General features: G+C 32.3%; 1 protein-coding gene across 1 annotated transcript; it reads right to left on the reverse strand.

Annotated features, from left to right (window-relative positions):
* Window positions 1–2,376: 2,376 nt before the first annotated feature.
* Window positions 2,377–27,126, reverse strand: LOC105329030 (uncharacterized). The gene is made up of 6 exons (XM_066071786.1): window positions 27,006–27,126; window positions 18,585–18,813; window positions 17,856–17,975; window positions 13,160–13,259; window positions 10,584–10,720; window positions 2,377–7,264 (listed from the first exon to the last, which is right to left on the reverse strand). The coding sequence occupies exons 1-6, from the start codon at window positions 27,078–27,080 to the stop codon at window positions 7,185–7,187; spliced, it is 741 nt and encodes a 246-aa protein (XP_065927858.1). The 5' UTR covers window positions 27,081–27,126; the 3' UTR covers window positions 2,377–7,184.
* Window positions 27,127–27,456: the final 330 nt, after the last annotated feature.

Genomic DNA, 27,456 nt, shown 5'->3' on the forward strand with positions numbered 1-27,456 from the left:
TTGAAGCACTATCAATGTGTTAACTATACATAGTGTCGCTCATAGTAGTTTACATAAGTTATTTATTTCATTTTGGTTTAAAAAAAAAAGAAAGTAGAAAGAAAACGGAAGTATTTTCTGTATCTTGTAATGAAGATAAAATTAATGCAAACCATTTAAAATTCCTAAATCAGTTCTTCTTTTCTATATGACTATACAATCATTGTTGTTTTCATGGTAAGGGATTTATCAAAATAAAAACACACAATATCATATCAGCAAACTTTCCACCAATGTTTTCGCAGTTATAACTATAACGTGAATCATACAGTGGTTTTTAACAATCTTTTGAGTAACATTAACCCCCTCCCCCCCCGAAAAAAAAGTTAAAATTAACGAATTGTTATTACATTTGATAGATATCAAAGAGAAAATCAAAGTACACTGAAAGCCGGGCTCTTTCGATGTGTTTGTATGCAAATTGTATAGTAAAGATTAAAACTCTCTATCTCTCTCTCTCTCTCTCTCTCTCTCTCTCTCTCTCTCTCTCATGCTTTTAATGTCGGCAAAGCGTCAGAGAGCGACTTAATTTTGTAAGAAAATAGGTCTGTCTAGTAGAAAAAAAATCAACAGTTGCTGCCTGAATTTTGCAACAATTGTTATAAATTCAATCTTCATTTCTTCTGTGCGCAGTAAAGTAGTTCAAAATGAATCGTCTTGTCTTTAATACACGTAATTATTCAGAAAACTAAAATTAGATAGGCAAATTAGATAGAATACAAACAAAAAACCAACACTTTTGACAAAACGTGGTTCTTTGTGTAACTATTTGGTATAGCGGAAGCTTTTATTTTGACGCTGTCCGATTTTTGTTGATTTGTGAAGTTTTTTATAGCTTTTTATAGTAACTGGCGATTTGTAAGCCTACCGCCATGACTCTGCTTTCAGCAGAGCCCAGCTAAACACAACCATGCATTTATTTGACTGATGTAACTTTTAGATAGTCTATTAAGGAAGAGGGAAGTGTTCCCTTCATTACTGCATACATCATAGTAACACTAGTACAATATCACCATATCGTTTGAGATATTCGTTATGATGACTGCATGACACGATGTTTAAAGCTGAGAATCATTACTCAGCTCTCTGTAGCTTGATACTATCAACATTGTTATTTTTTTCATTTCTTGCACTGATGTTGAATCGCAAGAAGTGTGTACTGAGTAAGAAACTTACATTTCGTCAATTATCTGTCAATACTAATATGATATATTGTTGATAATCGTTGTTTAGTCTCCAAAAGAAATCTTGTTTTAATTTTTTTTATTTTTAGTATTTACATTTCAATAGGTCTATCACCGGATGTTGCGATGGGTATTTCTGGAGTTACAAGAACAACGGTTGCGAATGTAAGTTTAAATTATATGCCTTTAGAAAAGCGAAATCAATGCTAATTATATGCAATATTTAATTACATTACATGTATAGTTTCCAGCATATCGTGATAAACATCACTAATTAAAAAATGTTTACTGTAATTTCTTGTATATAATTATGTATTCCAGCATGTAGGCTAGGCTACATTGGGAAAAATTGCACAGCTAGTTGCACGGACACGGATGCCAAGGTTTATACATGTATGACTGTGGCGAGGCTATGTGTAATGTGTCTACAGGATGTGAACCAAATATAACTCGTAAGAATTTGAGTGGTCTAGTATATTTGAAATGGAAAAACACGTTTACATAAGAACATTCATTGCAATAGATGCATTTGCTTTGTTTTCGCTGTAGAAAAAATATCCTTTGTGAAAACAATCATAATTGAAAATACAACTATTTTAACATGACCATAATTGTCGAGAAATAGTGGTAAACATCAATAATTAAAATAGTTAATTTTACTAAACTTTCTATCTATATTTATAGCACAGGGAATTTCACTTTGGGTAGGTATACACTGTATGTCAATTTGAGAGTTATTGCAATGTTTGTGCTTATTATATATATATATATATATATATAAATATATATATATATATATATATATATATATATATATATATATATATATATATAAAATTCGAAAAATGAAAGACAACACTGAGTGAAACGTTAGCGCTTTCATTCATTCAAAACGTCTGAAGATTGAATGAAAGCGCAAACGTTTTACTCTGTGTTGTCTTTCATTTTTCAAATCTTCTTTATATAAAACAGGACACTGCGATATTTTTTGGATTTAACTATATATATATATATATATATATATATATATATATATATATATATATATATATATATATATATATATATAGGATCTCCCAGTATTTGCGATGGCATATATATCTATATAAAGATTTCATGTCTCATGGCTGTATACAACTAAAAGCAAAACATGTAAAACAACATTTATTCAAGCAAATGTATACCACATGTAAATGTTATGTTCACAATTTTTAAAGACACACTAAAAGTTGCCATCAAAATACAAAAATGCAGATAATAATAAAACAAGAGGCCCAGGGGCCACATCGCTCACCTGAGCAACAATTGCCTTAATTCTGATCAAATTAGCATTACAGTATCAAAACATCTTGACAACTATGTACAGTGGATCTTGGTAAAAAAAAATTGAAAATCTGCCAATTTTTGTCCACCTCTTTTCTTTGGTAAATACCAAGCCCCTTTTGTTGTTGTACCTGTAAGAAGATTTTTCTCTATTCCTATATACCCCCCCCCCCCCCACCAATTTTGTGGCCCCACTTTTCCCTAGGAAATCATGGTTTCATCAAACTTAAATCTGCATCACCTGAGCTTCACACTAAGTACTGAGTTTTGGACCGAAAACTTTCCCAGAATATTTTTAAAGATTTTCTCTCTATATTCCTATGTTAAAGATCAAACCGCCATTACGGCCCCGTCCTACCACTAGGAACTGTGATTTTGCAAACTTGAATTTACACTACCCGAGGATGCCTCTACACAAGTTTAAGCATTTCTGGTCTTTAAAAAGAATATTTTTAAAGATTTTCTCTATATACTAGTATTCCTATGTAAAAATACATTCCCCATTCTACCCCTGGACTATTATTTAAACAAACTTGAATCTATACGATCTGGGAATGCTTCCACTCAAATGTGGGCTTTCCTGGCCTAATAATTTTGAGAAGAAGATTTTTAAAGATTTGCTCGATATATATAAATATTTATCCCCCATTGTGGCCCCTGCCCTACCCACAGGGACCATGATTTGAACACACTTGAATCTACATTATCTGAGGGTGGTTACATTTTAATTTGAGCTTTCTTGGCCAAATAGTTTTCAAAAGATTTTTTTTAAAGATATTCTCTATAAATTCCTTGATAAAAAATTATCCCCCAACTGTCGCCCCACCCTACCCCCAGGGACTATGATTTTAACAAACTTGAATCTACACTATTTGTGGATGATTCCACTAAAATTTGAGCTTTCCTGGCCTAATAGTTTTTGAGTAGAATATTTTTAAAGATTTTCTCAATATATTCTTATTTAAAACCTGATCCCCCAATTGTGGCCCCATTCTACCCCCAGGGACCATGATTTGAACAAACTTGAATCTACACTACCTGAGGATGCTTCAATTTTAATTTGAGCTTTTCTGGCCTAATAATTTTCGAGAAGAAGATTTTTTAAAGATTTTCTCAACATATTCCTATGTAAAACATGATCCCCCTATTTTGGCCCCACCCTACCCCCGGACACCATGATTTGAACAAACGTGAATCTACACTACCTGAGGATGCTTCAATTTTAATTTGAGCTTTCCTGGCCTAATAATTTTCGAGAAGAAGATTTTTAAATATTTTCTCTACATATTCATACGTAAAACATGATCCCCCTATTTTGGCACCACCCTACCTACGGACACCATGATTTGGACAAACTTGAATCTACACTACCTGGGGATGCTTCCATTTTAATACGAGCTTTCCTGGCCGAATAGTTTTTGAGAAGAAAAGTTTTAAAGATTTTCTCTATATATTCCTGTGTAAAACTTGATCCCCCCTTTGTGGCCCCACCCTACCCTCGGGGACCATGATTTGAACATTTGAATTTGGCCTAATAGTTTTTGAGAAGAAGATTTTAAAAGATTTCTCTATATATTCCTATGTAAAAATCCATTTCCCATTGTGCCACCACTTTACAACAAGGGACTATCATTTGAACAAACTTGAATCTACACTACCTGAGGATCCTTCCACTTTAATTTGAGCTTTTCTGGCCAAATAGTATTTGAGAAGAAGATTTAAAAAGATTTTTTCTATATATTCCTATGTAAAACATGATCCCTTCATTGTGGCCCCACCAAACCCCCGGGGACCACGATTTGAACAAAGTTGAATCTACACTATCTGCTGAGGATGCTCCCATTTTAATTTGAGCTTTTCTGGCCTGATGGTTTTTGAGAAGAAGATTTTTAAAGATTTTCTCTATATATTCCTATGTAAAACTTGAACCCTCTCTTGTGGCCCTTCCCTACCCCAGGGAACCATGATTTGAACAAACTTGAATCTACACTACCTGACGATGCCTGCACACAAGTTTAAGCTTTTCAGGCCGAATAGGTTTTGGGAAGAAGATTTTTGAAAAATACCTACAAATTTTTAATAATTCTCAATTATCTCCCCTTCAAAGAGAGCGTGCCCCTTCATTTGAACAAACTTGAATCCCCTTCACCTAGTGGTGCTTTCTGCCAAATTTGGTTGAAATCTGCCCAATGGTTCTTAATGGTTAAGATGACAATGTGAAAAGTTTACAACAACGACGACGACAACGACAGACAACGGACAAATTTTGATCAGAAAAGCTCACTGGAGCCTTTGGCTCAGGTGAGCTAAAAAAACACCGGGAATAAACGACATATAAGATTTTGAAAATGCACACTACTAATGATTGCTCCATATTGTTGGGTTTATTTTAATCATACAAAAACGTTTACAAGACAGAACATTTTAAAAATAAAATCAATCAACAGTGATAAAGTTTTCTTTGAATAAATATGAATGTTTGTCCTCTAAAGTGATTCAATCATTCCAATTAATGATAAATATTGTCTATTAGCTGTTCCTTTCATTATCATTTTAAATAATTTATTCATATGATTTCAAGATTATGACATAAATATAATAAATATAAGGAAGAAAAACACTTTTTGACAATTGAACACATAGGATGTGCTGTAAAAAGCATGATCTAATTTAAGATAAAAGATCATCATACATTTGATAGAGCAATATTAAAAACGTAAAAGTAACCATAATATTAAACACAATTGTACATGTATACGCGTTCATTTATAACAAACCAGATTTATAGACTTCGAGGTGAACATATACCTGTAAAGTTATTGACATTATTGCACATACCGCGTGTAAATTTTATTTGCGGTTTTGATTTTTAAAAAATCACGTGATTGAATTGAACACAGATAATACAAGATATCTGTGAGCCAACGCCCAATGTGATACCCAGCTCTGATGTGAATATACAAAATAACCATTCTCGACATTTAAGGATCCTCGACACATCGTGACTTCTACTTTTTATGAAGTACGTCACAACATAGCGATTTGAACGCATATTTTTGCTTGTAAAATGTGTTGAACTACGGCCGTTATAACACTGCAATACACAAATGATACTCAAATATAAAAATGGCGATTTTTATTATGAGGTAACAAACGTTGAACGCTGTAAACTGCAACTTCACAAGCGAAAATCCAAATCCACGCTTGTGGCTGTTACTGTGGCTCTTCCATTAATATGAACTTACCCTTAGGATAAGATAGGAACTCTAAGGTGCAAATCCCATTGGCAGACAAGGCATGAAGTTAAAAAAATGTAAATATAGGCATTAAATCATGATTTTTTAAAAATATACAGTCTCACAAAAAAATTTTATAACGCGCTAACGTGCGTTACTCAATTTGTATGCACACACCGCTGCAGTTATGAGACTGTATACTACAAAAAATCTTGATTCAATGCAATATCATTTAGCCAAAATGTGTTGTCTGTCTCTGTGGCACAATGGGTGTATCTTCAATATAACAATCTGCAGGTCCAGAGTCCCAATACCGAAGGGACTTTTACTTTCATGAATAATAAGACAATTAAAAAATTGATCTCCCCAACCCAGAAAATGATTTTTTCTGTCATTTTCAAGTCGAACACATGCTAGAAATCCATTTTTAAAAGTAATTTAGACGTTCAGATTAGAATGGAAAACTTTGTTCAGGTATGTGGAGGACCCTTAACAGGAAATTTTTTATCATCGAAATGTTTTAAATGAATACCACCACATAGCATGCCTAGACATAGAGTGTGGAAATAACCATCACTGATAATTAGTTGCTAAGAATACTTTGACGAACATTTGTTCGATAATTTTCGCTAAAAATATCAGTAAAATGGTGTCGGATTTGTACAAAAGTTAATCCCTCTATATGACATACTTTACAAAAAGTGTGTTATATTTAGATCTGCAAATATGTATTTTTGTATGAGCATATGAAATAGCAAAAACGTCCAATTTTGTGTGAACTTTTTCATGGCTTCACAATGATTACCGTAAGAGCTAATTGCATATATTATTGAAAACATTTAAAACACGTTTATCTAAATAATTCTTGATGGTTTGCCTTTTTCAAACGTGAATATAAGTAATAAACAACAATGATAAAAAAAAAATCACCGGAATATGAATTTGGTTGGTACGTGATAAAATCCTCTGAGAAATGAAAAGGGATTCACAGAAGATTTAATCACGTGACAATGCGAACGAAATATGTGACAGACAAACAAACACACAGATAGACGGACACACAAGGATAAAACAGCACAACCCCTTTCTTCAAAGCCGTGGCATAACAATAGCAAACGTATGCAACACAGTCAACAATGTGGTCTCAAAAAATGATTAAATAGCAGATATTCATTCATTTACCTGTACGAGGATATTTAGTAATCTTTTATATGGCGGATTATGTTATTCTAATCCCGGAAATGTGTTCAAAACGACTGATTTGAAAAAAAAATAAGAAATACAAAACAGTTCTTAAATATATGTTATCAAAACCACCGGAAAGTTAAAATCATCGATGCAATAGTTCTATTTTCTATGTCCAGTTCATAGTATTGAATGAATTTGTACCTCATGATGTTTTCTATATGTTTTCATCATACATTTCATTTCTTCCCAATGAATTCATTTCTTCCGCCTTCGCATCATTCAATTGTTTAGGGCCTACAACGAAAACAAAAACGTCTTATATTGTACCATATTTATATTGTGTGAATAAAAATACCATTTGGTTAGAACTGTAAATGAACCAGTCACATTTAAAGCTGCTTGGTCCAATATTAAATTGTTTGAACGCTTTTAAACGATATTGATGTTAGATATGTGTATTATTAAAGATATTGCAAGAGTATTCCCGGTTAGTCAAGCCATATTTCAATGAAAAAACAAAGTACTGATGTACTGAAGGTAGTTGATTTTATCGAATATTATTTATTTTAAAATCAACGATATGCTAGTTTGCTTGGCAAGTAGTTTATAATATGCCTTATGAATTATGCACATTTTTTTAATATGAATTCTCTGACTTTTCCGAAAAGAATTTCGAGAAAACCTCTAATGAATCATGTTGTGTAATATTTTAAAATAGAATTGATTTCATCAAACTATGCTTTGGTATTCGAAATATTTCAAAAATTGTTTGGATCCAACCAATAATGAACTCTAGTCTCGTTCAACCAGATGCTCGGCTGTCTCCGTTAATCTCCGACAAGTAAGAGATACCAGGGCACGTGATAGCTTGATGATGCGACCTCTAAATATAGACTGACTCTCTAGTTGCCGGAGATGTAAGGAGACAGTCGATGGTTGAACGAGTCTATATTGAACTCTGGCGTAGGAATACACACGACTACAAAAAACTTCTAAATGTTCGTACCATTTAAAATCTGACTATTTCCAAGGTATTTATAAATAAGTTTCCTTTAAAAAAATGCTTCAACGTACATAACATCGAATTTATCGATTATTTTCAAGAACAAAGTCTTGTCAGCGGTGATGATTTGTGCTTAGGTGCAAACACAGTTTCAGTTTCGGTTTGCTAGAGTAACTGCATAGGAGAGTTGATTAAAATCAACTCCCAAAAATTATCTACAGAATCTTTTATATTTACATTTTGCAGTCTTTGCCTGTGATAACACTACGCATCGATTTTGTAATATAAAACCCATAACTTCAATTGACGCCAAATTGAGGCGTCAGCGGGGTTTGCTTATTTATATCTAAATATCTAATCGTTCGATGGTTTAAAACTATATAAAACAAGAGGCCCACGGGCCACATCGCTCACCTGAGCAACAATTGCCTTAATTCTGATCTAATTAGCATTACAGTATCAAAATATCTTGACTACTAAGTACAGTGGATCTTGCTAAAAAAAAAAAATGAAAATCTGCCAATTGTTATCAACTTCCTTTTTTTTGGTAAATACCAAGCCCCTTCTGTTGTTGTATCTGTAAGAAGATTTTTCTCTATTCCTAAATACCCCCCCCCCCCCATTTCGTGGCCCCACTTTTCTCTAGGGAATCATGGTTTTATCAAACTAGTGTTTTCACACTAAGTACTGAGTTTTGGACTGAAAAATTTCCCAGAATATTTTTAAAGATTTTCTCTATATATTCCTACATGTATGCAAAAATTCAAACCGCAGTCACGGCCCCGTCCCACCATTAGGGACTGTGATTTTAGAAACTTGAATTTACACTACCCAAGGATGCCTCTACACAAGTTGAAGCTTTTCTGGCCTAATAGTCTTTAAATAGAAGATTTTTCAAGATTTTCTCTATATATTTCTATGTAAAAGTTCATCCCCCACTGTGGCCTCACCCTACCCCCGGGAACAATGATTTGAACATACTTGAATCTACACTATCTGAGGATGCCTTTACACAATTTTAAGCTTTCCAGGCCAAATAGTTTTTGAGAAGAAGATTTTTGAAAAATACCCACAAATTTTCAATATTTCTCAATTATCTCCCCTTTTAAGAGGGCGTTGGCCTTCATTTGAACAAACTTGAATCCCCTTCACCTAGTGCTGCTTTGTTCCAAATTTGGTTGAAATCTGTCCAGTGGTTCTTGAGAAGAAGATGAAAATGTGAAAAGTTTACAACAACGACGACGACGACGACGACTACGACGACAACGACAGACAACGGACAAATTGTGATCAGAAAAGCTCACTTGAGCCTTTGGCTCAGATGAGCTAAAAAGGTAATAATGAATCATTATCGGGGCTTGAGGAAATCTATGATAAACCCTTTGGGGCTTTATTGGATTTGATAACGCCCCGACCAAAATTATCACTCATAATACTCTAAGACTGATTCCTTACTACTTAAAACAAGAGGCCCATGGGTAACCTCGCTCACCTGAGGAACAATAGGTATGATAAAATCAGCTTAATGGAGTCATAATACAAACTATCTGGACAATGTACAATACATGTAGATCCCGTATAAATAAAATCCATTTTCCTCCTGGATATTCTTATGTTTATAATCATTAGTCCCTTTTCTAACAGGATGATTTTATAGTCATATCATATGTTGAGTATTTCAGTTCTCAAACAGATCCTTAACAATAGTTTATATATGGGATATAAACCTACATCAAAGTCTAAACTTTCTGGTGACGCCAAATAATTGTCCTGGGACCAAAGTCTTAACAACTATAAAGAATCATCTGGCTGATTAGTTTCTGAGAAGAAGATTTTTAAAGGCTTACTCTATATATTCCTTTGTTAAACTTCAACCCCTATTGTGGCCCCACCCTACCTCTGGGGGTCAGGATTTTCACAACTTGGTATCTACACTACCTGAGGATGCTTCCACACAAGTGTCAGCTTTCCTGGCTGATTAGTTTCTGAGTAGAAGATTTTTAAATTTTTACTCTATATATTCCTATGTTAAAATTCGACCCCCCATTGTGGCCCCATCCTACCCCTGGGGGTTATGATTTTCACAACATTGAATCTTCACTACCTGAGGATACTTTGAATCCCCTTAGGTTAGGAATGCTTTGTGCCATATTTGGTTGAATTAGGCCCAGTGGTTCTTGAGGAGATGTTGAAAAAGTGAAAAGTTTACAGACAGACGGACAGACAGACAGACAGACAGACAGACGGACGGACAGACAGACGGACGACAGACAAATTGTCATCAGTATAGCTCACTTGAGCTTTCAGCTCGGTGAGCTAAAAACGACACAAAAGGACACCGCGTAATATCGCCGCATATTAAAATTCCCTCCAGACTTCGAGGCTATGATTATTTTTCAACTTTTATAAGTCAATAAATATTAAAACAAAAAAAAACACCTGTGTACATTTGTTCACTTATATTTCTAAAGTTTGCTTTGTTAACAATCGTGTGGGTTGAATAATCATTTCCTAAACATTCCCATGACGTAGTTTAGTCTGAATTTTATCAAAATATTTGATATTGTAATAGCCAAAATATCGAACCATGCAGCTTCAAATAAGATTTACCTTTCCGAAATTGTTTTTTACAAACTTTCTTTCCATATTTTGTCCGAAAAAAAATCCAAACAATTAAAATTATTATGGCTAGAGCTCCCAAAGTAACACACGCAATTAATATATCCACCATTTCTTCTCCTTCAGGCCTAAAACAATTAATATTTCGATGAAAGAACAACACTGAACAATCAAGGCATTTTGATATTTTGAATTAAGAAGTTTTGTTCATTTAAAAGTTCAAAAAGTAGCATCGTTTTTGAAAGGAGCCACACTCACCCAAAACATATAAACAAGCAAAATAAAAAAGAGAGAGAAAAATATAATCTTCCAAAGATCCTTATCTGTGGATGTGTATACCTTTATCTTTAATTCCTTCTTAATAGTAAAATTATTTTACATGTCCCAATTTTTTTTTATATGTAAATTTAAGAAAATTGTTTCTTGCTAGAAAAAGTGTGTGTTTGGAGCGTTGGGTTGCCCCAGCCCCTTTTCTAATGACGCGTGCCTGAAATCATTATCATATATAAATAAGACGTATTCCGACCCTGTACTGGCTTTGACATAGACTGACATACCATTTAGGCAAATGACGCAATGATGAGTGGCTATAATACCTTTATATAACGGTAATATGATACATTTTTTACATGACTTTGCGTGAAATATCAGAAAATCATAAAGACATTTTTATGATTAAAGTATATATATGTTTCATCGAATCGTGATGTAAGAGAAGACTTTCATGGTGCATCGGAGTCTTAATTATAATTCATACAAAACAATTTAACAACATACTTGTAAATGAATGTTATAGCATTTGGAAATACATAGTGCCCCGCAAATATCTTTATCGAATAATGTAAAAAGAACCCCAAAACATACGTATTTGAAGCTGAGGCTATAATCCAATAATTATTAAAGTTGTAAGGTACTGCTATATTGCTTAGATGATGTGAAGTATAAAGTAATAGTTTTGTAGTAACAAGGTAACACTAGATGAACTAATGGGGCTTAAAACGGTTTTGGGTCACCTATCGATATAAACGTGGATAAAAGTACATTATAATCAGAATACTTTCGTCGGTTTACAATTTTTCAAATTATTCAATATTTGACCAAAATATGTTTTTAAAAATCTTAGAAAGGTAAAAATTAAAAAAGTCCCAGCGGGATTCGAAATGATATCATGACTTACGAATAAGTAGTTTACGCTCTAACCCATTGCAAATCGCTGTTAGGCAACAGATTTGGGGAAAGAAAAAAATATCAAATAAATTAGTATTTAAACTTCTTTGCATTGTTTTTGTTTTTTGGTTTCTTTTTTTTTTTAGAGGAAGAAAGTCATCAACTAAAAGTGTCCCATATATACCACCTTAAGTTCTTCCAAAGATAATTCTTTCAAAATGTCAACATCCTCAGTCTTGAAAAGCTCAGTTTGTCTTGTTTTTACAGATGTAAATCTCCAGAAGAACAAAATGAAATCAAGCCACGTACAAATTTTATCCTTTTTTGTTCCACTTCGTAATATTTCACAATAAAATTTTTGAAATGTAATAAAGAAGTACATGTATCAAGCTTTGATAACGAGTGGACAAGGAATTGACTAATTCCAAACCCTAACCCCCCCCCCCCCGAAAAAAAGGCCCAGGGGCACTATCGTTCATTCAGGCAACAACTTCTCAGAAAAGCGTTGACTATCTAAACAACTTAGCACAGTATATCTTGTCAAAAAGATTCCAAACCTTTCTCCAACGATTCTTAAGTTAAACATCGAGCCCGATTTGTTGTTCTTGTTTTTGAGTTTTTAATTCTATTTGATTTTTTTTTTCAATAAAAGATTTCCACAATCCCTCCTTTGAAGCCTGATCCTACCAGTGAGGATGATGACTTGAACAAGCTTAATCTACAGTACCTGAGGATGCTTCCACACAAGCTACATCTTGTCTTGTCGATTGGTTTTTGAGGAGAAGAATTTTAGAACACTGTCTTCTTTATTCCTACATTAACTCCAACGCATCCCCTCCCCACCCCAATTAAGCCTACACCCAATTCCAAAGAAACCAAGATAAGAACAATCTTGTTTGTACTTTATCTGAGGTTTCTTACTCAAGTAACAGCTTTTCCGTCCAATTGGTCTTTAAGTAGAAGATTTTTAAAATTTGTTCTCTATATAGTCATATGTTAAAAAAATGACCCCAACCCCATTGTGCCAAGCCCTACCATTTGGGATCATAATGCAAATAAATTTGAAAAAACTTCAACAATGCTTCTACACAATTTCAGTTTAAAGAGGGAAAGAGGGAAACATACTTGAAGTTCCTATCACCCAATAATGATTGGTGCCAAGTTTGCTCGAAATAAGGCCAGTTGTCATGGAAAAGAAATACAAATGTGAAAAGTTTATGACACCAACTTCAACAACAACAGACAAATTTTAATCAGCCTTTGGCCCAGGCGAGCAAAAAAGGGTATTAAATTTATACTTATAACCTCTAAATTTTATGTGTAAGCTTTGTTGGGATTCTTCTTTACCCTTACGCACATTTTATCAATGCAAAGTAACAACGTACAGTGTATTAACATACTTGTCCTTATCTGTGGAAGATGATCCGTTCGATGGAAAAGTTGTTGGAACAATGTATGTGACTGTTGTTGATTTCTGTGTCAGTTTATAGCACTCTGGGTCTGAAATAGTAAAACATTTACTTAATATTAATGTAGATGATACTCTTAAATTCGTTCGTGGATACTTTTGTCAATGAACAAGTCGACTTTAGTATTATATTGGGAACAATTTCCATAGTGCAACAACATATTTTAATAAAAGTAATTAATTAGTCAATACTGCGCAAAATACTGTAGCTTACTAAATGATCATGCAAGATGAAATCTACAAGTAAAACTTAATAAGTAACAATTCTAGTTTACCAACTGTTCTATTACATGTAATTATGGTCATACAATGGACAGATACTAGATGTTGTCAATAGATTTACTTACCTTGGTGTCATATTTACATATAATTGTAAATTCATAGAAACTGAAAAAAGGTTAGCAAAACAACGACAAAAGTGTTTCTATGCCATGCTTTCTAGAACAAACGATTTGTATTTAAACAATGAAACAATGTAGGGCTTGTTGTGAACTTTAAGGATCACAAAACTTGACACAGGGCAAATGATATTGACAAAGTTTTTATGATATTTTGTAAGCGCTAATTAGGAGTGAAAACAAATTGTAATAATGCTATGGTTTACATTGAATTGGGATGTCTCCCATTAAGGTATTTTGAGAATTATTAGAATAACTAGAACTTTTTTTTGTCTTCAACAAAAAGTAAGGGCTTTTCGACAGTCCCGTTTTCAATAAAGATTTAAAATGTCTAAAAAATATTTTAGCTTTAATTTATTCCAAAATTCTTCAACGCTTTGGTATTACCAAATCCTTAAGTAAGATCTAACAAGCAATAGAAAGTCAAAAGAAAGATAATTCCAGAATTTAATTGGTAGCCGAAAATCATATAAAAGTAAGCAATCATTTTTGAGGCAAAAAACTTGGCACACCCAGAAAAATTATTATCTACCTTCTTTGAGCAAAGCAAGATAGCTCTTTCTAAATAAAACCCCTATAGGGGATCATAAAGTCCCCCCTTGGACCGTATCTTTTAGCCTGATCTCTTTATTAAAAATTTTTTTAAAAAATCAGCTAAAGGGATGTTTTGAACGGTGTCCCCTGCAGAGCCCTTATTTTTTCGAATTGTCTATCAAAAACTTTTTTCCAGTCTGCGCATTGTGTGTATCATTATACATGTGTACATCTGAAATAATTTTATGTTAACTTGAAAACTTTTTGAGAAAGCGAACGACGCGTGATTTTAGTTTAACACTGAAACTCCTAGAGACATTTTTTCATAGGCTCATAAAACCGGAAGTGCTCAATATTTTTTATTGAAATTTGGAATATATGTTGAATACTTCTATCTGGACAATGTTTAGGCGTCTTATAAAATTTCTAAGTTTTTTTTTCATTTTTGTTTGTTTTTCATTCCCCCTTTTCTCAAGTTTGAGCCCTTATATCTCAAAAAACAGTAAGATATAGAGACATATTTGCATATCCATTGTTCTTTCCCACTGTAAGTCCATAAAGAGGAACTGCAATTATTTTTCTATAATCGCAATTGCTCTGTTTGTATACTATGACGTCATAAAGGTGTGCCGTCATATACTTATCCATGACGTTATAGATTTAAACCACTATATGATAGATCATGTGTTTTTCTCCAACTCCATAAAATTGATGTATTTAATTAAAATATGTCTTATAATAACATTTTAAAAGAATTAGTGTTATAACATATCATTGATTCTATTAACAAATCTATGTGAATTAAAAAGATACACTACAGTCTGAATGCAATAGCTAAATGCTTAGATCTAGGCTATTACAGGGTATTTGCGAGTGGTAAAATGCAAATACAATTAATAAACAACGATTATTTAGTGAACATGGCGTTATGAATAGCAACTGCTCTGCTGGCATATTTTCCATGATGCGCAAGCGTGCATCATGGAATATGCCAACAGAGCAGTTGTTTATTTCTTAAATGTCTCCGCTTATGAATTTGTACATCTAGTCAAGATGCATCTAATTCTTAAATTTGAATGCTCTTACTCAAAAAATAAGAAAGATATTGTGTTTAAATGAATTTTTAGTATTTTCCTTGTCAAAACCGGAAGAGCCGGAACCGGAAGTTCAAAACCTTAATTATGCCTATAAAATGCTATAAGTCTATTGCATGATTGTTTTAATATGTCTTTCCGTTTCCAAAAAATCGCTGACGAAACTTTGTCGAGAATAATAATAACTAGAACTGTTTTTGTCTTCAACAAAAATTAAGGGCTTTTCGACAGCCCCATTTTCCCTTTTTTATTTACATCTAAAAAAAAATTCATCTCTATTTCCAAAATTGTTTAACACCTTGGTATAACCATTTGCTTAAATAGGAACTTATGAGTAGTGCAATGTAAAAAGAAAGATAAATCAAGAATTACAAGTAGCTACACTTCTAATTTCAAGAAGAATAGTTTCAAAAAATCATTTTAAAGTAAGTATTCATTTCTCGGACAAAAACTTGGTATGCCTACAGCATTTATGGTCTATATCCTTAGAGCAAAGCGAGATAACTCAAAAAAAAATTGAAATTTAAACAAATTGTGATCTTTAGGCTCTTTAAACCCCAATAAGGAGTCAAAAAGTGGCCCTTAGGACCATAGTTTTAAGATTGTACTCTTTATTCTAAACAATAAACTGAAAAAAAAATTAAAATCAGAATAAAAATAAAAAAGTTACAGCAAAAGGGCTGTTTTGAACGTTGACCCCTGCAGATCCCTTATGTTTAAGAATTATGTTCCCAAAACCTTTTCCGGTCTGCGCATTGTGTGTGTTATTATTCTAGTGAAATATTGTAATGTTTACTTGAAAACTTTTTGAGAAAACGTGGAACGCGTGATTACAATTTAACATTGAAAATCCCATAGATGATTTTCATCAACTCACAAAACCGGAAGTACTCGATATTTTTTGTTGAGACTTAGAGCGTATGTCAACTACTCCTACGTTAACAATATCAAGGCGTCTTTTTAAAATTTCTAAGGTTGTTTAGATTTTTTAATTTGTTTATCCCCCTTTTCTGAAGTTCTAGGTCTAATTTTTTAAAAACCGTTAGATATAGAAAAACGATTTAATACACTGACAAGTTTGTACAACTTTGTTTTGACAACATACATCTTATTCTAAAATTTGAATACTCTATCTCAAAAAGTAAGCAAGATGTTTCATTTCATTCAATTTTTAGTAATTTCCTTGTAAAAACCGGAAGTAACAGAAGTGGAAGTCCAAAACCTTACATACGCGTGTCATCAACAAAAGCTTTAAAACAGTTGCATAATTGTTTCAATATATCTTTCCATTTTCAAAAAATCGCTAACACAAATCCTATCGAGAACACTATCAAAAGGCGAAAAGCCCTTATAATAAAACAGAACAATAACAATAGGTCTTTTCGACCAAGTCGAAAAGCCCGAATAAAGTACTGGTTTAAACTACTTAGACCATAAGCTGTATTTTAAAATATTTTTATGTAAATCTTACCAGAATGTAAAGCCAAGAAGTCATGCTCCAATTGGGCAACATTTATTAGGTCAGAATTGTATAGTATTGGTCTTGGTGAATTATGGGAACACCAAAAATACATTGTGTTCCAAAAACAATTCCAATTATGAAAAGAAAGAATAATAAGTGTTTCTTGTCATGAATTGTTTGCTGTTATCAAACATTCTCTAAAATATTATATGTTTTCACATTTAAAAGATACTTTTTGCATTCGGTCTCATATACTCAAATCTATACCCCAAAGATTTAAGAGACTTAGAAGATTCATTACAAAGTATAGATTATATGCACTACAAAGTATAGATTATAATCTCATTCATTAGCAATTGAGTCTGGAAGATATGAAAACATTGCCAAAAATGAAAGAAAATGTGCTTTTTGTAATCACGACATTGTTTTTTCACTTTGTGTTAAAATGCCAACTTTACAATTTATTTAGATCAAGATACATTAAGAATTATTATGTTATAAAACCATCTGTGTCCAGTTATTTAGTTCAAACAATACATGTACCAAAGTGTTGTGTAACCTTGGTAAATATCTTTACTATGCAACTATGTTCAGAAATTAAATGCTCAAGCTAAATTTAATTTTGTTTTTATTCAAACTATTAAATCATATTTTCAGTATTATATATATATATATATATATATATATATATATATATATATATATATCTATTGTATCTCATAAAATTTTATTGGATTTTATTATAGATAAAGTTGTATGTTGTTCTCCATAGCAAAAACGCACACTCTGCAGAGACTTGACTTGAGTACAATAATGATGAGCTTATGGCTCAAAGTTGTAATTAATAATAATAATAATAATAATAATAATAATAATAATACTATTATGCAAATGGTTTTGTTGCATTGGTTTCGTCAACATTTGATGATATACTACTTATGCCATCATAAGATAAACATAAATTAAAACTGTTTGCGCAGCTTTTAACGGCAAATACATGCATTGCTCTGAAACAAATTACATCACATGTACATGAAATATTTTGAAGTGTTAAATGCTGTTTAACATAAAATGTTCAATCTGTAAAGTTAATTCTTATCAATTAGACAAGTAGAGTATATGAACAGAAATAAAACTTACAATTGTAGGCCGTATCTGACCGATAAAAAACTGGGCAGGGTTTCTCTTCAAATGCGGAACAATTTGTCCTCAAGTTCGGTACAATCAAATTCCCACTGGAACTGTAGCTTGTGCAATGACCTATGACAATAAAAGAAATAATAAAACAAGAGGAACATTATCCTAAGTTAACTTAAACATATAAAATACATGATAACCCTGCGAGAAATGCATATAATAAAAAATACATTACCGAAGAAATAGAGAGTTCACTTAAATTTGACATAGATAGGTCATTTGCTCATATGATGCCAGAGGACCTCTCAGAAGATTGGATTTAATACTAATCAATAATTATTCTTATGAAAATATATCATGCAATTTATTCAATTTAAATAGAAACCGCTAAATAAGACCGTTGACAAATACACTCTTTTTCGGGAATTTTTGCAAATAGTTGATCAGGAAAGGTCATACTGACAAGTTTCCAACGGTAACCTGGCATGCAGGTAGCTAACGGACAGTTCAGTATAATGATAATCACAACCAATAATCTTTGTTAAAGTTGGATATCAGAGAAATAGCCTACTCTCCGAAATCTTAAATAAAATGCATACATGTATCATAATAATGTGCACACATTTTTATTTTACATTTTTTTTTTATTTCCGATTCCCTGTAGGTGGGCAAGGGTAAAATTATCTACAAAACCTTACTATGTAATGAAAATACTATGAACTAGCACTTTACCTGATACAATATTCTGTGCATATGCACAAACTTCCAGTGTCTGATTGACATAAGGGTTGATGACACAATGGTAAACAAGTCTCTCAGGTTCAGCACAGTGGCTGGCATACGCTGCACAATTCTTAATTGCGGCTCTCTTCTTCCATTTCTCCTCACTGTCTGGACAGCCGTCTACAACCTGTATTGTTGACCGTGTTACTTCACATGAGTTACTGAGAGCTGCTGTTGTCTGAAAAGTATTTAAAAAAAGTAAATAAAAAACTAATTTTCTTTCTATCTGCAAATATTTGTTCATTCGTAAAATTAACACACTTTTGTACCTAGTCTCAATATTCCTTATCGTTTGATAATATTTAACACAGTAAAATAATTGATCAACATCTACATGGACTTTTGATTCATTTTGAAAAATATTTAGAAAATAGGTATTGGCTGAGAAGGAACCGAGTGTAGGTTGAGAATTATATTAGAATTTAATTACAAGTGAGCTATATTCTGTGTCCTATGTGAACATGTGCCAAGGACCCCTCAAGTTACGGTTCATTTATTTGCTCAGACCACATTACATATGGTATGTAAGGTACATTAAATAAAAATACATTTGAGCAGGAAAATGAGGTCAGCCATAGGAAGTACAATTAAAAACTTTGACATCCCATATTTATCGCATTAATCAGGTATAAAGTATGGGATATAAATATCTTTTATTCAGATCAAGATTCTCTCCTGTCAAGGTTAGTAACAATAGCGGAGTCCAACATATTCCAGTTTTGATGCTGACAATACTTAAATAATAAACTTTATATCAATTACAACTATAATTGTAATATCAAGTAATATGTAATAATATATAATATTATAAAATGAATTCTTTTATTCCATTCCCCATTTCGATATGCAGCCGAACAATCACCTATATGAAACAGTTCATCTATTAATATCTTAATTCAAAACCTATAGTGAATTCCACAAAATACACATCCACTTTTGTCGGAGCATGTAATATATGACACCGAAAATAAGGGATTTGAATTGAATTGAAGATACCACCCCCGCCTCCTCGCCACGGATTACGATTTTCCTTCATGATTTTGAGAACCCCCCCCCCCCTGTTTTTAAATTGCCTGTCAAGATTTTCTGAATGAAGATAAAACGTGCTTGAGTATCCTTTACTATTTCCTTAATATTTCTTAAAATAAAAAAAAACCAATTTAAAATTTAATTGTCTTATCTTCCGCTTTCAAGTTTACATGCTTACTTGAATAATACACGCATGTGCATTCCTAAAATAACATGAAATTATTTCATTTCAGGTGATGAATATGCACTAGATTAAAGAAAAAGACTGAGATTTCTTTTTAGATAATAAACGTTTCGTTTATGAGTTTATGATCAGCAGCAAAAATCAGAATTCATTTTTTAAAAGATAGCCTCATCGATCCACGCATGCTTCCATTGAATAATTTTGTTTAATCAAATAGGCTTTTCGGAAAGCTATTACTTGTATCATAATATATTTGAATAGATTTAATTGGGTAAAAATAAATTCGAAATTGTATTTCACGACTAAACCGAATAAGCACTTGCGCTAGCTATCTTATCCAACATCTTCTTTCCTGGTATTTTATTTATGCAAGACAACATATTTTGTCTTAGATTTCTTAAACGTTTCACTAAATTCCATGCAGCAGTTGGAGAGGACTTGCGCTTACATTCTGTAAATTACTACTTTTATTATAAAGCCATTAGTTCATATGTATGCAAAAGGAACGTAGGTCAAAGTTCTTTCTACAATATAACCGTCCTGAGTAGCGTTGTGAAACGAGTCCAAGGTATTTAGAAATGCAAATATCACTGTGTCTGATTTATTTCTCGGAGATCCTGTGCTGTATTGCTACCCTGCCCTAACCCCCCCCCCCCCCTTTTCAAAAAAAGGGGAAGAAAACCCCATCACTAAAGCTATTGAATTTTATATTTTGGTATGCAACAGAATGCGATGGAAGAGAATTGAAGTACATGAATATAATCAACAGGCGAGACTGCCAATCCAAATGTTCAATATATTTCTTACTTTAAAAGCTTATTTCAAATTTCTCTCTCTCTCTCTTTCTCTCTCTCTCAATTCGGCATCATTCGATTAATCATGATCATCCAAGTTGTTACATTAAATTTAATGTCATATAACTCAATATTCTTAATAACCACCAACTAACTCTGCAACGCCGGCAAATAAGGTTTTCTTGACGTCGGTATAATAAAATACTTATATATTTACTTTATAGACAATAGAATGGTTATTGGTTCAGTTCCGAGACAGTGGCTTATTTACTGTGAATTCTATTGTTGTACACTCAATTCGCCAGATTCATCAAATTTTACCCATCTTAACTGTAATTTAATTAAAGAAAATATGGCAAAATTATTTTGATCAAGATAAAATCGGCAGTAAATATTACGTCCCGGTGTGTAAAGCATAAACCGTTTATTCTAATTTATTCTCGAATAAATTACATGTTGGACATGCACATGTATATTGAATTAATTCCGGTATTTCTTAAGAAATAGTAGGAGAATTCGAAATACTCGATGTATGTAAGTATACAAGCAAGTAAAAAATGAAAAAAAAAAAAGGAAAAAAAATGAAAAAAAAAATAGTGACTCCACAATGACTTGCTATAGATCTCTTCCATTGTAATTTTTTAGTTCATCTCCATCCTATAGTCTATTTAAACACTAAAATAATTATTTTGACTTCAACTCTTATAACAAATGTTTTGGTGCAAAATAAAATTTAATTAACATGACAAATGCGCCTTTGTTCGAGATTTTTTTGGGGTGAGGGGGGTGGGGAATGGAGTAATGAACAATCGTTCGTTTTGTGCAAACCTCTAAAATCGCAAGGTTTTGAAAACATATCTCATACATGTTCATGCAGTATAAATAACATTTGATATAAAAAAGGGGAATATATATATGTAAGTGTCTGGAAACCTAGTAGGTAAATCTTGTTAATATTTAATTTAAAAAAATATGATAATTGAATACAAATAATTTCTGACACTGAATTACAATATTTTAAGGTTAATTCTCCGATTCTCAGCCCAAAAGTATTTTTTTCATCATAAAAAATTTAACTTATTTATCCTTCAAACTTAATAAATAAAATGAAATTTAAAAAAAAATACTGATGGTAGCCATGTATTTTACGAAGTTAATGCAGTTTTGACCACGATGGATATGATAGAATAAAACAAGTTGAGATCAAACTAGGAAACAAATAAACCATTGTACCGCTTCATCCGTGGTTCGAACCCCTTTACTCTTATGAAATAGGTCTCCACGGAACCACAAAGTCAAGCAGTTTGTTGAACAACAGATGAGATCGTAATATAAACATTTATTGCCACTAAAATGCTAATTAATATTTTCTATACAAAAGACAAATTTATCGAACAAATAAAAAAAATCTGGATAATTTAGAGCTTAACACCAAACATTGCTGAGGATCGGAGATCGTGTGTGTGTGTGTGGGGGGGGGGGGGGGAGGGGGGGGGGGGGTAAACGCCTCTCTTGGTTCTATTCCCGGGGATATAAAGTTGATTTTGCTGGTTATATATCAATTAAATCTTGAGAAAAGGAGTTCGGACGAGAAATTTTCTAACAAAAGCATACGAGAAAACCACAGGCACATGACATTGTTTATTTTGCTCGTAATTTTAAACAAAATAAACTGAAAAATAACGTTAGGTGCCTGTGGTGAAAATCGATTTCAGAGGCGCCGGTCTATTCCTCGTACCCTTCGATTATAATATAACTGTTTTTTGAAGTGACCCTTCGTTCCCTTGCGGTATAATTTTTGAGTGATTTACATTTATTCGAGAATTTATAAATCTAAGAGGGGGAAGGATTAGACCTCATTACCTATCCTCTTACCAACTATGTAGCTGTCAGTGCAATATATTTAATCAAGAGAAATGAAAGCAAATTTCACATTAATACATGAGCTAACTCGTTGGGGGTTATTCTGGAGTTGATAAACATTGTGTAACTGTATTTTTTTTATAATTGCTGAATAATTTAGTGACCCCCCCCCCCCCTTCCCATCAGCAAACCTCCTTCAGATTATTTCTATGAAGTCAGCTGTGTTACAATATAAATATGGTCAAAAATATGTTTCAATTGTCATTATTCCTTTCCCAATTTCTTATATAAAATCCCAATTAAAACTGATTGTATGCTAAGTCCATACACATGCTTAAGATTAAATACCTTTGCAATTTAAAAAAAATAGTTCTTAAAAAAACCCATTCTTTTCAAGAGTAAAAACAGTTTGATTCATTTCCAAAACACACTGCTTGAATAAAATTCACCAAACCAGCTGAATTTTTTTTTTTTAAATTTGATTTTGTGTCCCATTTTTAGTGCATGCGTTTCTATAATGAGGATGATTGCAAAATTTCTCCAAAAAGCAAAACCCATAGTTACTCTGACTAGTACTAAATAAATAGACATGTACCATAATACCAATGGCTTGTAATCAGCACGGTAAGCTTGCATTTCTAAAGCTAAGTCGAGACTAAGGCCGTAACAATGGAATAAATAAATACACAGAGGAAAATCTGAAATGTTGACACCTCTTTTATCACTAGCATCTGATTATTCCATAGAAAATTTTTGTAAAATACATTAGAGTTATCTTTCTTTGCTCGTTGTATTAAATGGAAGTTCAATATGAAAAGAACAAACAACCTATATTCTTTATCTATCAATGGTCATAAACTTGAATTATATCATTATCTTACTTTATCGATATGTTCATAAATGTTTCGGGCACCTGTATACTTATGTAAAAGACAATTCTTGTCTGAACATGACAGCTAACTGCTAGGGCATTTAAACATAGTGAATAGCAATTTGCAATTTGCCGTCAGGTGAGCAGACAAATTGAATAACGCGCGTTAGCGCGTTATGATAATTTGTCTGCTCACCTGACGGAAGTTATTGACACGACGACGTCAAAAATAAATCATTCAATGCTAATATTTACATTCCCTTACTGAAGAAATCAATTGTTTACTTAAATAAATCGATAAAGTGCAGATCACGGAGGGAGTGAATAAGTAACAGCAAGAACAGCTGTTTTGTAAAACTGGTTTAAACTGGTTTTCACATAGACTGTTGAGATGAGATCGACGAGCATGAAAATATAATCCATGATAAATAACTCTTGAAATGTTGCTTTTAACAATAAAGTCAACTTTTTTGTTGAATAATTATAAAACATGGTGTTTTGACAACATTCATGAAATACATTTTTTAACTGATAACATAGAAATCTCTGTTTGAGAACTACTTATGTAAATTACTCGTTAATTCATACGCAGTGAATATGTGTTGCATTTAGAGGCATTTAAACATCACGGAATTTAATGGGAAAACACAGTAGAATGTAAATATAGTGTTTTTGAAAATAATACTGTTTCATATCTTTTGAAGTAGAACATAAACCGAAGGGTAAGTGTTTAAATCAAGCTTCAATCAGTTTCAAATAAGTCAAACTGTTTTTCTAAAAAAAAAAAATAGACATTCATTACAAAATTTATTCAGGAAATTTTTTCTTAAAACTTTTTGATCTCTATGAGATTTAAGCTTTGAGATTTTGAAACAAATAAGAAATTTGTCCACAATTCCATAACTCACATAGAGTTACAGGCATGTAATCTTTAGGGGGTAGTATCTAGATCTATAAATAATTATTATTTAAACAAGCCTGAGCCAAACAAATAAGTTTATCTTATCATCAGTCTCATAAGTACAGTATATTGGTATATGTACCTGTATATGGCAGATTATATGTGAGTGACTGTCTTATTCTAAAATTTTATGATTAGAATTCAAATGTTTTGTAATCAAACAAGTGTTGGTCTCATAAATCTTAAATCAGATCCAAGCATGACGACCCAATCATGTTCTTAACAAATATATTAACATATAAAATAAGTTTCAGGTTGACATCTGTGAGAAATCTTTTCAACAGTTTATGCTGTACAAGTATGTGTGTCTTATCAAAAATCAGGGTGCACTGTAATGAGAGGGTTTATTTGAGTAGGTATATATTCAAGAAAGAAAATTTATCCATTTTATTGATTGAACTAGTTAAGTAAAAACTGTCAAAAGACATACTTCAAACGCTGTATGCTACCAAGCTCAATTCTGGGTTTTAAACTATCTTCAAAAATTCTTAGTGTGATTCAATAGTCAATACATATATATTAACACAGGTACATAGACTTGAAAGAAATTTAAATCTTTACAATAGTCTAGTTGGCAAACAGCCACAACCATTAAGTACATTTAAGAGCAATCTAGCAATTCTTTACATAACAAGATTTAGTTGTCGAGGATTGAAATGATAAGTTTTTGAATCAATTTTAAAGCCCTCGGTGCAATCAATTCAATTACTATATATGTACATAGACGTACGTAAAGAGTTTAAAGAAATTTAAATCTTCTATATGTTTAGATAGAGAACGCCCACAACACTTGATTGATTGACGTGTTCGACTTCATACGGTTACCGTAATGCATTGCCATCAAAAACATATTGCTTCATGTAAAACAAGTAAGACAAAAATGCAAATTGATTTAAAAATTAAAGCCATTTTAACAAGAGCTTAGACTTTGGGCAGTCCGTGTCAAACTCCACTTTGATGAATGCGAAGTCTACTCATTCTTTGCTGTTCTTTTATTGGCTAATAGATATGAATACATTGAACCAATCAGATTCAGAAAGAAGATATGTTGGACAGCTTGTTTTGATGTCAGCCAATCATTTTACTGTGGTAGAAAACAAGATATATGTTGTAGATTATCTTGTTCTGTTCCTTTCGCAGTTCCGTGGGAAGGGGTGGGGGTTAAATGTGTAACACCCTGACATGTATCTGCAAGGAATTTTTCACTTAAAAATTTGTTTTAAGAAAAAATTTGTTTTAAGAACACAAACCATAAGTAAGATTCAAATATATTCAGGAAATGATTTATAAAAAATTGTTAATCTCTATGAGGTTTAAACTTTTATCAGATTTTAAAACCAAAAAATATATATCAAATGCTTCAAAATGAATGCCAATATTTTGTTCACATTTCCATCACTCACATAAAGTTTCAGACATGTAAATCTTTAGGGGGTAGTAAATAGATATATAAATAATCATCATTTAAACAAGCCTGAGCCAAACAAATAAGTTTATCTTATCATCAGTCTCATAAGTACAGTATATTGGTATATGTACCTGTATATGGCAGATTATGTGTGAGTGACTGTTTTATTCTAGAATTTTATGATTATAATTCAAATGTTTTGTAATCAAACAAGTATTGGTCTCATAAATCTTAAATCAGATCCAAATATGATGACTCAATCATGTTCTAAACAAATATATAAAATAATGTTTAGGTTGTGAATAATCCTTTCAACAGTTTGTGTTGTACAAGTATGTGTGTCTTATCAAAAATCAGGGTGCACTGTAATGACAGGGTTTATTTGAGTAGGTATATATTCAAGAAAGAAGATTTACCCATTTTATTGATTGATCAAGCTAAGACTTAAAAACTGCCACCAGACATGCCCAAACACTGTAGGCTACCGAGCTCAATTCTGGGTTTTAAACTAAATAATTCTTAGTGTGGTTCAATAGTCAATACATATATATTAATGTAGGTAAAGGCTTGAAAGAAATTTAAATCTTTATCAAGTTTGCAAACAGCCACAACCATTAAGTACATTTAAGAGCAATCTGGCAATTCTTAACATAAACAACATTAGTTGTCGAGGATTGAAATGATAAGTTTTTGAATCAATTTTAAAGCCCTCGGTGCAATCAATTCAATTCCTATATATGTACATAGACATACGTAAAGAGTTCAAAGAAATTTAAATCTTCTATATGTTTAGATAGCGAATGCCCACAACACTTGATTGATTGAACGTGTTCGACTTCGTACGGTAGCGCGTTTTCATCAGAAACATGTTGCTTCATGTACAACATGTATCGGTAACTTAAATTGATTTAAAAATCAGAGCAGTTTTAACAAGAGCTTAGACTTTGGGCAGTCCGTGTCAAACTCCAATTTGATGAATGCGAAGTCTACTCATTCTTGGCTGTTCTTTTATTGGCTAATAGATATGAATACATTGAACCAATCAGATTCAGAAAGAAGATATGTTTGACAGCTTGTTTTGATGTCAGCCAATCATTTTACTGTAGTAGAAAACAAGATATATATTGTAGTTTATCTTGCTCTGTTCCTTTCGCAGTTTTGAGGGAAGGGGTGGGGTTAAATATGTAAAACCCTGACATGTATATCTGCAAGGAATTTTTCACTAAAAAATTTGTTTTAAGAACTTTGTCAAATAATCACCTTCCCTATTCCATGGAGGACAATGCACATCACAACAAGGAGTCTAAATAGTGAACAGTTGCAAGGATGCATCATAAAAGCTGCTATTTTTCTTAACCAATGTTTGAAGATTTCTTGGTATATACCTAAAAAATAAGAAAAAAAGTATTGACCTGCTGAATTGTTCTTTTGTTTTTTTTTAATTTTTAACATGTTTCCCCTTTTTTTTACAATTTCAATTTGCAATTTAACGATTTATCTATAAAAATGAGCCCCATGTATACCTTTTCTTTCCAATAAAATGCAGATGGCTTCCCGCAATGGAATCAAGTCAAGTCGTACCCAACCCGACTCGCACCCAAACCAACTCGTACCCAAATATTTGAGTACGACTTCACTAGTCAACTTGTACCCACGGGGAAAAATATATTTATACTAAGAAAATAAAATACAACAGTTTTCATTCATATGT

The sequence above is a fragment of the Magallana gigas genome, chromosome 9 (genome assembly GCF_963853765.1).
Source record: "Magallana gigas chromosome 9, xbMagGiga1.1, whole genome shotgun sequence".
NCBI lineage: Eukaryota > Metazoa > Mollusca > Bivalvia > Ostreida > Ostreidae > Magallana > Magallana gigas.

Bases quoted from the DNA above. Each gene is read 5' to 3' on its own strand.
- LOC105329030 (XM_066071786.1), bottom strand. From the start codon at position 27,080: ATGATGCATCCTTGCAACTGTTCACTATTTAGACTCCTTGTTGTGATG. The intron at 18,814-27,005 runs GTGATTATTTGA...AATACTTTTCAG, and splicing joins TCCTCCATGGAATAGGGAAG to ACAACAGCAGCTCTCAGTAA. The intron at 10,721-13,159 runs GTATGTTAATAC...TAATTGTTTTAG, and splicing joins TCTTCCACAGATAAGGACAA to GCCTGAAGGAGAAGAAATGG.